Source organism: Amblyomma americanum, chromosome 4 (genome assembly GCF_052857255.1).
Source record: "Amblyomma americanum isolate KBUSLIRL-KWMA chromosome 4, ASM5285725v1, whole genome shotgun sequence".
In the NCBI taxonomy this organism is placed as follows: Eukaryota; Metazoa; Arthropoda; class Arachnida; order Ixodida; family Ixodidae; genus Amblyomma; species Amblyomma americanum.
Genome location: NC_135500.1, coordinates 13,246,570 through 13,261,509, shown reverse-complemented (window position 1 = coordinate 13,261,509; position 14,940 = coordinate 13,246,570). Strand labels below are relative to the sequence as shown.

Here is a 14,940-nt window from a genome sequence, read left to right as displayed (position 1 = left end):
TCCGAATTATAAGACTAGTTTGCACCGCAGCATAGCTTTGATTATGTGAATATCACCAATCAACCCCTGTCCATTGTGATAACGCCTGCTAGACAAATAAGTAAAATGCAAGACACTGGTTGCCCCTCCCTCACCTGGAAGGAGGACTCTCGCAGGTCATCTGACAGGCTGATGTGTTGGTCGCAGTGTCCCACCAACTCCACAAAGAGGCGCACAAAGGCTTCCGTGATCATCATGTCCCGCACTTGGCCTGTCGGGTCTGCAAGGGCAAGTGCAAAAGGAGGCACCAATGCTGCGTTCAGGGTTTCCGATGCATGCAGTGTTAAAAGTGCAATGCACACAAGTGCTCAAGCAAGCATCAATGCTATGCTCTCAGGGAGTGAAAGAAACAAAAACGCAACAAGTTTTCATTAGAATCTGGCTTCACTCTCAACCCCAGCTCTTCTGAGCATTTCAGATCATGCACGAGTGCACATGAACAAAGGCAGAGAAAGACGCAGACAACACAAGAGTTCACTTCCAACTAACTGTTTATTGGCACAACTGCATGATGTTATATACCTTCCTTCATGACGTCATCGAACCAAAAATGCCGACATCAGGCGGCCACATTTTGATTCTTTGAAAGTCAGCGAAATAAACGGTGTGCTGACACATGATGTGCCGACTTTTCTAATCAAATCTGCATAGCTCGTATCCTGCATGCTTTGAACAAAGGTTTACAAGGGTCTTCATTCATTATTCCACATTTGTGACAATGCACAGAGAGGTTCCCCTTGCACTATGCTGCATTAATTTTTCATTTATGCACCAGCCGGTTTGAGCACTGTAACTGGATCCACAAGACAAGAGAATTTCATACACTACCTTAGATGAACATGCAACAAGTGGATCACTATGTTTGACTGTGCAAGGCTCCTTAATTTTCTGAAATCGATTTGTGATCTTGTAAACTTTCAAAGGAGCTGGACTAACAAAAGCAAAGGAAGTGCAGCTGCCAACAATAAGGAAGATACCAAGAGGAAATGTCACGGGGAAGACAATCGATGATCCTTACAGAGTGGAGTGGGTGGATAAGGTCAAGAAATTTGCAGGAATAAGGCAGCCATAATTTTGGGCATGTCATGATGATGATTGGAAAGAAGGACAGTCCCCCATGTCATGTGTGTTGTGTGTCAACACACTGATGGGAGCATAAGAACCGTAAAAACCAAGCAAATGCCCAGATAAATTTGAAGATAATCTGCGAAATACTGAGGGATAAGTGCTTGCCACGTCCAGGCGTGAAAATCCAGAACAGCCACGTGGTGGAATGGGCCCTTACTTGGTCCAACGACTGATCATTATATTCAAGATGGCGGCCACGGGAGAGGGGGGGGGGGGGGGGGCTTGGTACTGCGTAAACACAGCAAATACGAGAGGACAAACTTGAATAGTTCATTAGAAGATATGAAGAACTGGCAGATTGCAGTAAAGCAAATCTTTGACACTGACTCCGTTGAACAACTCTTTGAACTCCGAGCAAAACATGAGGTTCAGGCACTCGCTGGTAAAGGCCCCGAGATCCTATGGCACAGATGGTGATCCCATTCCCGTTAAGCGCTGATGGAGCACTCCGTCCTCGCTGCCATCCAGGCAAGTGGTAATGCCGCAGCCCGTGAAGGATTCCCATTTCACACGTTCCGATAATGCAGTTCACCCTCTGGACATGAAGTTCAGGACACCTTGCCCAACAGCTTCCATCAGATCCCTTTGTTTCTGTAGAGGGCGGTGCCCCTCAACCAGTATAGGCATGTAGGAACCCTGTCCTGAAAGCTGTTTTATATATATATATATATGGTTGGAAGCATGGCAGTCAAGCAGTCAAGAACACAGTTTGGTTTCGTGCGCCCGGAGTGTGCTCGGCTGCATCAACGCATCAACGCTGCACACGGTGCACGTGTGACGAAGCGCTTGGTCTCCGTCACAGACGACGCCCCTCCTGCCTGCAACTGCGAGACCTCATCCTCCAGGCAAGCAACTGCGTCATTGCTAGCATCTGGCTCGCCCACGCTCGTCATCGTCGGCTGGCTTACTGCGCGCGAGTCATTTGCATAGATGTCACAGCCGCGACACTCAGTAGCTGCCATGCCCTTGGAAAAGGATTCGCAGCAACCGGCCGCTGCGCTCGCTCTGGCAACCACATCATGGGCAGGTCTTTCCTTGCGCCAGCCAGAACGGTTTGACTTTGAAAATGCTAGATCCTGGCCGACATGGTTAAGTCTATTCGATGACTATGCGTTCGCTTCAGGCCTCCACCAAGCACCGCAAGATGTTCCAAGTTGGGACTCTGCTGTATTGCATGGGCCCGGAGGCTCGTTCGCTTCTTGTGACTTTCGACCCAGACAGATCTCTGAATGACTACATGGCCATAGCCAATAAGTTCAAGGCACATTTCGTTCACCCCGTCGATGAAGTTTACAAGTTACCGCAGTTTCATCGACAAGGACAGCAACCGGGTGAAACCGTGGACAGCTACTACGAGGAACTCTGTAAGCTGTGTAAAAGGTGCAACTACTCTTCCGCTAAAGTTGAAGAACGTCTTGTCCGTGACCATTTCATAGTGGGACTGTGGGATTCCTCGCTCGCCGATAAGCTCTGCAGGAACCCTGAGCTGAGCCTCAAGGAGGTGTGAATTCAAGCAAGACAAGCGGAAGACGCCAAAAAACAGAGGAGTAAGCTGGGGGCACAGGCTACAGCACCAGGGGCACTGAACCTCGACGCGGCCAAGTACTGTCGGCTCCAGCCGAGACGACGGCAGCAAAGCAGAAAGCCGCCAGCCAGAATTCGTCTGATTTCTGCAGTCGCGCCCCACATGCCTGCTCGGAATCCAGCGCGACGTACAGCGCAACTACTTCAAGAAAAAAGGCCATTTTCCAATTATTTAGGGCGCAAAGGCAGGATGAAGGTAGAAAAACACAGGACGAGGCACCTCCTGTGTTTTTCTATCTTCGTCCTGTCTTTGCGCCCTAAATAAATCACAATGAACCAAAACTAACTAGCCCAGCAAGAAGTTCATTTTGCGGATGTTTGTCATGCTCGGGAAACAAGAGAAGCCAGGATGTCAGCAATCCAGCTGGATACAGTTCACCGCTCAGGCAACGCCAGATACGTCGATATCCCAGTTGACGGCTAAACAGAGGTCGACTTGGGTGCAGAAGTTTCTGCCATTTCAAATACGTTCCCAAACCATCCACAAGTCCTAGACAGAGTCGACAGCATCCACTTGGGCCCGGGAGAACAGCCTCTCAATAAATCAAAAGGGTAAACTGCGTCAAAGGGTTAAGACAAAGAGAAAAGGACACACGACACTTATTAACACAGCCTGGGATTTTTCACATCGTCTTTGCCATGGAAAGGCAAGTCCGTCGTTCAACACTTGTATGCTGTTAAGACCCTGTTGGTACCGCTATTGGGCTTTCCGGCACTGGACAATGTCTCTGTCAAGCCATCTAATAATCTGTTCAAAGGACTCGGCACTCTTTCACAAGGGTACAAGATGCGCCTTCAGCCGTGTGTGGTGCCCGATTGCCTCAGTGTGCCACGACGCATCTTTATTCCACTTCGAGAAGTTTTTAAGACAGAGCTTCAAAAGCTGGAACAACAGGGAGTAAAACGCAAGGTAGACAAGCCAACGCAATAGTACGCAGGCATTGTGGTCGTCCCTAAAGCTTTCGGGGGCCACAGGCTGTGCCTCAACCTCACAAAGTTGAACAGAGCCATCTTGCGGGAACACTACGATCTAGCAACTGTGGACCAAGTCCTTGGCCTTCTGGGAGATGCAAAGATATTCACAAAACTGGATGCAACGTCTGGTTTTTATCAAGTCAAACTTGGGGAAGAATTGCAGGAGCTCACAACCTTCGTCACGCCTTTCAGGAGTTACTGTTTTGTCAGATTTGCGGGCTAGCTGGTTTAACATTGCTGAAAAGGCAACAGCGCAAACACAGGACAAAGAGAGGAACGTACAACACAGGCCTGTGTTGTACGTTCCTCTCTTCGTCCTGTGTTTGTGCTGTTCCCTTTTCAGCATCACATCAGCACCAGAATTTTTTCAAAAGCAAATGTCTACAATTCTGGAAGGTCTTGAAGGCACGGTCTGCATGACTGACGATGTCCTGGCTCTCTCTGCCGTTCTTTGGAAGAACATGACACTCACCTTCAAGAAGTCCTCACAAGCCTTTCTCAAGCTGCAATCACCTTGAATAAGGAAAAGCACTGTTTTTGCCAGACAGAAGTTTCCTTCCTTGGGGATAATGCGTCGGCACAAGGCATCTGCCCAGACCTCAACAAGTTTAAGGTAGTGAAGGACATGAGTTTGCCCACAGACGTAGCTGGTGTGAGTGGACTGTTGGGCATGGTCAATCACCTGGGCCGTTTTCTCCCACACGCCTCAAAAGCCACAGCCCCTATCAGGGCTCTTCCGGGAAAGAACGCTAGATGGACATGGTCTCATGAACAAGAGTCTGCATTTGCTGCAGTGAAAGACATGCTCACCTCTGACTGTTGCATGACGCAGTACTATCCTGCTTACCCAACAAATGTCTGCGCTGACGCAAGCTCCTTCGGCTTGGGTGCTGTCCTTCTACAAATGCAACCTTCAGAAGACTGGCGTCCTGTTTCATTTGCTTCACAGCCCTTGACAACAACACAGCAAAGGTACAGTCAAACCGAAAAGGAGGCCTCAGCAGTTGTGTGGGCCATTCAGAGGTTTGAAGAGTTTATTCGCGGCCTACTTTTTGAAGTTGAAACAGATCATCAACCACTAGTCTCACCATTCGGACAACCAGGCCTGGAAGCATTGCAACCTCGCATCCAGCGTTTGCGACTAAAAGTGATGGCATGTCAGTACTATAACATGTGGTACGTCTCAGGAAAGCTGCTTGCCACAGCTGACACATTGCCACTTGTCCCTACAGAGCTAGCCGATACTCTTCATCCTGTGGACACAATCAAAGTGTTTGTCACAGAGGTCTTGCAAGAGGCTGCAGAAGTAACAGGCTTCCCAAGGAAAGACAAGCTTCCGTTGCGTCTTGCAAAGTATGCAGCTATCATTGATGAGCTCTCGGTCTGCAATGACCTTCTCCTAAAAGGTGTGCGCATGGTTGTGCCAGTTGCCTGACGGTCAAGCGTATTGGTGCTGATTATGAAGGTTATCAAGGCATCAATAGATGCAGGTCCTGGCATTGGTTCAGACGTCAAGGTCTCTAAGTGTGAGCAGTGTACCTCATGTCGGGGGGAATCCAGCAGAGCCATTTCCACATCATCCTTGGCAAGTGGCTGGCACAGACTTTGCTTCTTGTAGTGGGCTCCTGCTACCTCGCGGTGGTCATCCTGAACACAACAGCCTGCCGAGTCATCGAAATCATGAAAAGCATCTTCTCACAGCGTGGCATCCCCAAAGTGCTGTGATCTGACAAGGGGCCTCCATTCCATTCATAGGAATTTGCGCACTTTACGCCTTCATATGGCCTTGAACACGTCCACAGTCTAAGGGTGAGGATGGTGCACGCTGTGAAGAGCTTGTTCCGCAAGGCAGCAGACCCTTACCTGGCTCTTTGGAACTACAGAGATGGAGTGGGCGTCACAGGGTTTAGCCCTGCACAACTTCTGATGGGCAGAAGACTCCGAACAAGGCTGCCCAAGAAGGAGCAGCAAATGCTGCCAGCAAAAGCAGCGCAACAAGATGTGAGTGACAAAGATGCATGCTACAAGAAAAAACAGGCAGCCAACTTCAATCGGCGACATCGCACAAGAGACCGCCTAACACTCCGAGATGATGCCCGGGTGTAGATGCAACCAGGAAGGGCCAAGGCAACAGTTCTCAGAACTTCACAGCGTTCAAGGTGTTTCACAGTTGAAACAGAGGAGGGAGCACTCCTACAACGCAACCAGTGCAACTTGGTCCTGTTCCAACCAGAAGAACCACAATGCCCAGAAGAAGCAGTTCGTGGGGAAGACACTAAGCACCACATCATCAACAGCAACCACCGGTAAGTTCACAGCAAAGTGCGACTACGTCCTTAAAAACAAGGGCATCTCCACTTGGACCATCCAACCACCTCACAGGCCCAGTGCAAGTGACTAGGTACGGCAGGCGAGTCGTGCCACCAGTTAGGCTAGACTTGTAAAAACATTGTGTTGGGGGCTGAATTGGTTCTTAAGAGGGGAGATGTAGAAGGCACTGCCCCTCAACTAGAATAAGCATCTAGGGACCCAGGGCCCGGAGCTGCTTTATATATATATATATATATATATGGTTGGAAGCGCGGCAATAAAGAACACAGTTTGTTTTCGTATGCCCGGTGTGTGCTCGGCTGCATTAAAAGGGCACTGACGAGAACTCTATCAATTTCTTTTTGTTACCAAAATCTGATAGTTCGGCATTTCATGGCTTTGTTGCCGCTTGTCCGCGACCGGAAGATGCATTTATTTCAAAGAAATTTGGATTCCAAGTTGAAAAAGTTTTTCCCGCCGCTCCGATTCAAACTCGAGAACTCTTTTGACGTCACGGAGAACTCTTATGACGTCACACGATGGAGTGACGTGAAACGCGACGCAAACGCAGACGCTGTGATTTCTGGCCACTAGCGGTGCAGTCTAGCAGCTGCCAAAATGAAAGCTACCGCCGCCGCACGCTGAAGGCATCCATCGGCGGTCGCTACCATCGCTTCGTTTACGTTTGCACCGGCGCCTTGCCAGCGTTACGATGGATCCCGTTCCCGAACCCGACGACGAAGTTCTCGCAAAAACTCCGGCCTGCATTTCAGCGACTTCAGCCGCAGAGAGCGTGCAATGCTTTTGAGGGAGCACAGTTAGGTTAGGCACCGGCGGGTCGTTTCCCCCTTTCTCAGTGAGCAGCCGTTGCTAATCAGATATCATAACCCCAGTGCGGGGAGTCGCGAGGGGCCACGACAAGGTCGGCGCGTTACGCCCATCGGAGGCTGGCCGGGGCTTTGGGGCCAACGGATTGTGATTCCTTGAACGGCGCGGTTGCACAGTGCAGCAGGCGGCGTCGAGGTCTCCCACTGTTGCAAGGGCCAAGTTGTTTGTTTTTTGTTTTTTTGTCGCAAAGAAAACGGATGGGCGCTCAAGGGCACTCGCGTTTAAAGTTGCCGGCTTGAAACTAAAGCACTAAAGCCGACGCACGACGCTTCAACGGCTTCCGCTGGATCCAATGAGTCTACTGGACCGGGCTCTCTCGCCCACTTGCATGTACCTTCAGATGTGTACTGTGAATGGATTAAATTAGCAGAGAGCTCGAAAAGAATAGCTCCGCCCAACTGCCGAAGTTATTGAATTACGTCACAACGCGCAGCTCGCTGCGGAGCTGAATCGGTCTGGCCGGGCCGGCGGCGGCTGGCGCACTCGGCACGAAATAGGGACATGCTCCAAGTCGCCGTCAGTGTGGTCAGAGTGTGCCGAAGCCGCCGAACGCGTCGGCGGTCAAGCGTAGTTGGAGTATAGAGAGTCTCGCTTTGGCCGACATAACGTCGTCGTGCAGCGCGCGCGTGCGCGTTATGCTGGCGTATAAACACGCCTTAACAGAGCCTGCGCTTAACCGCTAACCAACGTATTCGGTGGCGGCATCTATGGGAGCCACTGAAACCCTCCCCTACCCACTCACTGAATAAAAAAAAAATCCTGTGCCGAGGCTTGGAATTGAACCAGGGCGTTTGGCATTTGAGGCGGAAATGCTACCACTCCGGCACGACGGCTCAAGGATAACCATCAATAAAGGCACTTCTAGTGAATGCGCTCTTCTGATGCAGAAGTCTCCGCGCTTCCGTTACGTATATCCTGGCCAAATAGAGCTAGGCCATCAGCAATTTTTCTTAACTGCCTTGTACCTTGTCTCCCGTCCCTAATAAACGATTTCCGTTAAGTAGTTTGAAGTTGACTGGCACAGCCGGGAATGTTTCGCCGGGCGAGCGTGCAAAGACACAAGTGCTCTTTATACTGCGAACTGCCTTGTACGATCACCGACCATCGTGCCATCATAGTTTTTCATCGGCTGTGCCGATCATCTGACCAGCCTTAACAAGCTCCTTCAAAGGTTAACTAGCACTCGAAGCGGCACTTGGAGTTCCTCTGCTGTTCGGCGCTTGTAAATCGAGGCACGTCAAAAACAAAACCGCGGGGCACGCAAAGCTCATAGACGCAAAGCGCCATAACAAATTGAAACTCTCCTGGCCACCTGTGGCGCCGCCAAGCATCGGTTTTCTTTGCTTCCAACATTCAGGTTGTCTTTTGTCTGTCTTCCTTGTGTGATAAAAGTGCACTATCAGTTTTAAAACAAAGCTTACTTGAATATTGAACCGTGCAACCTTCCTTTGTCAGCCTCAGAGATTCGCGAACTCCACGTAGGAAGGAAAATTCCTCCAAGGTGGCGTCTCGTCCTTTGATGTCAGCATGCATGTACTTGCGAGATCGGCCTGTGGCGGCAATACCTTTATTTTGGTTCTTGCTATTTTCTACCTTACAAGAGCTTTGTTTTCAGTAAGAGTGGCGTGTTTGTGATCCGGAGCTGGTATTCTATCGATAAAAGCCAACTTCAATTTCTCCTCAGTGTCCCTTTAACGCTGCTGCGGGTCGTACACAAGGCCCGTAGTACGTGACAGTTGGTATCCCTTGGAAACTGCTTGGCCTTAAGCTTCAGTGCCTCGTGTGAATGATCTCACTGCCACGTTCACACCCCTTGCCTACCTACATGATAAGAGTTGCAGACTCTGAACAATGGGCGCTTAACACGTCGTTGCCGTGTTTTTTCCCGGATACGGGACATAATCGCATAGACCACCTGCTTGGTTTTTTTAGGAAAATTCAAATTCTCAAGAAAAAGGTAGTCTTACATACCATGAATGGTTGCATGACTCATTGCTCCCGGAGCTGCTCGCGCTACTTCTGCAATCAAGAAGCTTAAAACCCGAAAAAGGCCATCAGTCAGAGGGTTTGCGTGGCCTGAAGGTTATGCCGCGAACCAAGGTGCAAGTCTCCGCCGTCGCTGCCACGCAGTAGCTAGTATGATTTCGGCACTGCGCTGAAAGCCGACACGTGCCGCCTCCGCTCCCGGCTTCCAAGCTCCCCAAATTTACGTTGGAGACCTTGGAGAACGTAAGTGGGACTTACAGCAAGTCCTTTCACAAGGCAATGACGGGCGTGCTAACCTAAGTTGGGAACACACGGGAAGAAGCGTGCTGCCAATCCACCCATCGGCGGCTGTGGCACCCTTGTCAATGCGAGTGCGCACTCAAAGCTGGCGCGGTTCGCAGGAGAAATGATGTGATGTCCCATGCTGAGCTCTATGCAAAGGTGCAGTTCACCAGCATTGGTCAACACAAAATACTCCATGAGGTTATCAACAGGTTGACCATGCCGAACTCCGAGTCGTTGCGCATCTTCTTCACCAGTGCTGTGGGCTGTGGTAAAACATTCATGCTGCGGCTCGTAATGGCCATTTATAGCCAGTACACTAATGCTGCCACGGTGTCAGCAAGCGATGCTTCTACCAACGCCTTCATTGCCTGTGCAACTACTGGGAAGGCTGCAGTGGCCCTTGGTGGTAGCACTGTTCACTCTTGCCTTTAAGCCGGCCATGACACATAAAGACAACAACCAAGGTCTGTCTGCCAGCGAACTAAACACGTTTCGAACGCTGTTCAGAAAGGTACAATGTGTGATAATCGACGAGGTCAGCAAGTTGTTGTCATATATGCTGCACATGCTAGACAGTTGACTGAAAAAGATTCGGCCCACCCACATCGACAAGCTGTTTGGAGGCTTTGATGCTGTCTGTGGTGACATGCTACAGCTCCCACCTGTAAGAGCGGCCGAAGTCTTCAAACGGCCAAAGATGAAAGGGAACGTCTACAACACCTCAGTCATGTCACGGCACACCCTATCATACTATACTACCATAATTTCCGGACTATACATGTTTAAAAGTTGAAATTTTGCATCATGCGGACTATCTATGAGTGCAGACTGTATATAATTTTATTTTTTCTGATTGCTTGTCAGAGCCTGAGAAACCTATCGGTGGCTATGAAATAATAAAAAACATGCCCCAAGTGGGCGCCTACGATATGTTACCATGTTATTACTTATGAATTTAAATAAACAATAAATTCGCGGACACATAAATGTACACGTAACACCATGGCTGGCGCAGTCAGAATGATTGCGATAGCTCCGAAAAGAAGAATAGCCTAGAACTCAAGGATTCTGATGGTGATGAACATAGTGCTGAACCATTGGTCGAATCTGACGTGATTGACTTGTTTCATTTTGAAAGCCCTGGTGGAAGTGATTTTGACGGGTTCTAGGACTGAAATCAATGCAGTCTAATAAAATACGCAGTTTTAGTTCTCGACAATAAAATGCTATTGTATATACTGCTTGCGGACAGTCTCAAAAACTTAATTTCACCCGAAATTCGTCCCTGCGCATGTGCGAATTATCTAAGCAAGAAAATTTTATTTTTAGCCAAAAATTTCCCCTGTGGACTATACACCGGGTGTGGACTATAGTTTGGAAATTACGGTAATTAGTGCCAGAGTGATGTCCTCTTCTCAACTATCCTAACAAAGAGCGGTGATGGTGAGGTCTTGACTGATAAAGAGAAAGTGGTCCTTGAGGCTCGTTTCATCAGCGATGAACAGGTGGTGTCCCACTGCAGCTCGGCTATACTACTACTCGAACTGGGATTCTGGTGCCTCCAACCAGACTGTGGCAGCCGCCAATGACTCTGCTGCCATCGAGTGTTCCGTCAATGACATTGTAACCATGAGGAATGGAAAATGGCCATTCAGGGAATCCCGTGGCTAGGCAAGGCCGACTGGCCCAGCTACAATCAGAGTGTGCGAGGGAAAACCTATGTGATAATCTGGAACATTGATGGCACCAATGGTTTGGCCGTAACGAAAACCCTAAATTATGTACAGAAGGATGTCGACGGCTGTGCCCTATGACTGTGGTTGGAATGCCCGCCCACCACAGTTGCTTGCACTAAATTCCAGTCCAAAAACTTGCGATGCACTAATCGGGAGATATCTGCAGATTGGATCCCAGTCAAAGTGCAGTTCTCGACCAAAGTCAGGACACTGAAACATATTACAATCAGTTCCCAGTTGTCAAGGCCATCGCCATGACAATCCACAAGTCACAGTGGAGAAAGTACGACCAGGTGATTGTGGATTATGTCAAGAACCCCCACAGAGTTTGGCGCATGTAGCGCTCAGTCGGGTGATGTCGCTGCAAGGCCTCTACTTGACGAACCAAGAAAACGACTTTCAGTTCAGTTCTATCATGTCAATAGAAACAAGCCTTGTTCAAAGTGTTCAGGTGGCTCGAGCGACACAAGTTCATTCGGTCAGTGCAAAGCTATGGTCCAAACCAGTGAGGCCATCGTGGCATTGCTCAACATTCAGTCATTGCAACGTCACAGCGACGACATTGCCAGAGACGCCATTCTGCAGCAAGTTCCAACTGCTTTGCCTTACAGAAACTAACATGGGAACAGAGTACCCCATCCCAGTCGCAGGGTTTGAGTAGGTGTGCTCCGCCCAACACCAGCGCAACAAATGTGCTGGAGTAGCATTTACACCAAGCTTGGGCTTCATGACATTGCTCCGGAGTTGCTGATCTATGATTGTGAAATGTGTGCAGTGTGCCTGCCTAGCAGTGTGACTGTGATTGTGGGTTACATTTCCCCAAGTGCATGTGAGACGTGTGCCACACAAATAGTGCAGTCTGGGATTCCCATTAGGTTTAGGAATGAGATGTTGCTTCTAGTTGGTGACTTTAACAAAGACTGCAACAAGCATCCAAACCCTGTCAAGAAGGCAGAAGACCATTGTGGCCTAAGATTGGCTAATCCGAATGGCATGGTTAGAATGCAGTGGGAGACTTGCAGAGACTTGGTCTTTCAAACCAGCTACAAAACTGTGGTGTCTAGTATGAAAACCCTGTCGAACTACTTTACAGATCATAAGACTACTTTTAACCTTGGGTATGAACCAAATACAAAACACAATGATGAGCACAGTGTACATTAATATGTCTTCAATCTTGGCATGAAAAAACACACCACAACGACCACCTCAGCGTAGCAATGTAGTGCAGAACAAAAAACACCATGATAGTGCACATATTCATATTTGGCCTAACTACGCAAATTGGCAGCGAGTTTTTTTTTTTCATCTGGCCCTAGTGCAAAACGGGGCACACCCACCAGTCATGTTCTTGGCCAGGCTGAGTGCTGTAGAGAGAGACTGTTGCAACTTCTGGGGCACCACGTCTCGGTTGTCCTCATCCTCACACAGCAGAGCTCCTCTGTCAACGTCCACCACCAGCACCTGAAAGCATAAGAGAGGCCATCAATTAAAAAAAAAACTGCCTGCTGCTGGCCATTCCAAATAACCCTGTCCTGTGCGACCTTATCCAATAACAATTGGCGCTTAACCTTCAGTGGCTCGTCCTGCTCGAGTGAAGGACTGTTTGTATAATCTCACCCGCAAAGGCCTGCGATGATCACCACAATAAGCTCTGGATGAAAACATCTTGCAAAAGTAAAGAGTTTTCACTTAGTTCATTTATTCCTAGGTACTGATGCTGCTGGGAAGGAGCCGAGTAGGACCCCATCAACCTGCCGGAAACAACAGACCCCTTTCACCACCCAGTGGAGGAGTGTGACAGTGAGCTGCTCGTCTGCGGAGGGCCGCTATCTCCAACGGCATGTTCCCTTTGTGGGACCCCAGAGACTATACGGCGCCAGCAGTCGTTGGGTGTCGGAGGCCAAGGCTCATTAGGGGTCTGAAGACCAACAGCCTCGCCGTCATCTTTGTTCCTACGTCGACAAGCACTCAAACGGTCAAGCATGCCCCGCAAGAGTGACAGCGGCACTGAGAGGAGGGTGAGGTAGACGCCTGGAAAGAAGGATCGCCCGAATGGACAGGAAAAGAAAGGAGAAAAAGTCAAGGTGACAAGCAAGGCCTGAGAAGACACTGTTGGCGGTCGGTCCTCTGGGGCCCCAAGCCTTCGCAGAGAAGCTGAGTTTCAGCAAACGAAAAGGTCAACTCCCTCTGTTTTTTCTGACAAAGGCTAGAGCACCAACGCAGCGGCCCTGAAGATAAAGTTAGGCAGGCAGCTGGAGAGGAGAAAAACGACGTTCGGGGCCTGCCGTCTCAGCTAGAGTAGCTTCGTTGAGCTGAGCTTTGTCTAACTCCATCGGTTCAACACTCCGACAATAAACTGTTGGCACATAACAATATCATGTAATTCTTGAATATATCTGCTACGTCCGAACTAAGTCAATAAACTGCTGGCACATAACAATATCATGTAACTCCTGAATATATCTGTTACGTCCCAACTAAGTCAATAAACTGCTGGCCCATAACAATATCATGTAACTCCTGAATATATCTGCTGCGTCCCAACTAAGTCAATAAACTGCTGGCACATAATATCATGTAACTCCTGAATATATCTGTTACGTCCCAACTAAGTCAATAAACTGCTGGCACATAACAATATCATGTAACTCCTGAATATATCTGTTACGTCCCAATTAAGTCAACAAACTGCTGGCACATAACAATATCATGTAACTCTTGAATATATCTGTTACGTCCCAACTAAGTCAATAAACTGCTGGCACATAACAATATCATGTAACTCCTGAATATATCTGTTACGTCCCAACTAAGTCAATAAACTGCTGGCACATAACAATATCATGTAACTCCTGAATATATCTGTTACGTCCCAACTAAGTCAATAAACTGCTGGCACATAACAATATCATGTAACTCCTGAATATATCTGTTACGTCCCAACTAAGTCAATAAACTGCTGGCACATAATATCATGTAACTCCTGAATATATCTGTTACGTCCCAACTAAGGCAATAAACTGCTGGCACATAACAATATCATGTAACTCCTGAATATATCTGTTATGTCCTGACTAAGTCAATAAACTGCTGGCACATAACAATATCATGTAACTCCTGAATATATCTGTTACGTCCCAACTAAGTCAATAAACTGCTGGCACATAACAATATCATGTAACTCCTGAATATATCTGTTACATCCGAACTGAGTCAAAGGATGTCTTTATGCCTCTCCGTCCCATGTGGACCTGCGCAGTATGTGGGATCATCACACATAGTGTCGCAAGTGGAGGTTGTAAGAGCTAACAGCACTGCAGCGAAGTCTTGCTCCCTGCCAAGCTGTCATTACAGTCTACATAGGTGCAGTAAAATTTTAATTATGCAGTCCTTATAAGATAAACCAGAAAAACCTGTTCCGTCTTAATAAAAGTGACCCCCCCCCCCCCCAACCCAAAATGTTAGCATACTCACCACCATCATCCCGACTATGTCCACTGAAGGACAAAGGCCTCTCCGATAGCTCTCCAATTAACTCTGTCCTGTGCCAACTGCACCACCCTAGCTCCTTAATTACTTAATCTCAACAGCCCACCTATCTTTCTGCTCCCACCTGCTGCGCTTGCCTTTTCTTGGAATTAGCTCTGTTACCCTTAAAGACCACCAGTTATCTTGCCTTTACATTGCATGCCCTGTCCAAGCCCATTTCTTCCTCTTGATTTCAACTAGGATGTCATTAACCCGCGTTTGATCCCTGATCCACTCTGCCCTCTTCCAGTCTCTTAACGTTACACCTATCATTTTTTTTCCATGGCTCACTGCGCTGTCCTTAACTTAAGCTGAACTCTTTTCATTCGTCTCCACATTTCTGCCCCATAGGTGAATACCAGTAAGATATGGCTGTTGTATACTTTTCTCTTGAGGGGTATTTGTAAACTGCTATTCATGATCTCAGAGAACCTGCCATATGTGCTCCAACCCATTCTAGTTATTTCACTTTTGTGAT

General features: G+C 48.4%; 1 protein-coding gene across 3 annotated transcripts in view; it reads right to left on the bottom strand.

The window, feature by feature from the left end:
• The window catches only part of LOC144127801 (DENN domain-containing protein 2D-like), a 352,039-nt gene that overhangs the window by 53,462 nt on the left and 283,637 nt on the right, over positions 1-14,940 (bottom strand). For all 3 annotated transcript variants that reach the window (XM_077660720.1, XM_077660718.1, XM_077660719.1), the window contains 2 exons: positions 12,272-12,395; positions 135-259 (listed from right to left, as the gene is read on the bottom strand). In XM_077660720.1, coding sequence (XP_077516846.1) covers positions 135-259; positions 12,272-12,395 — 249 coding nt within the window. The remainder of the gene's footprint in view (positions 1-134; positions 260-12,271; positions 12,396-14,940) is intronic.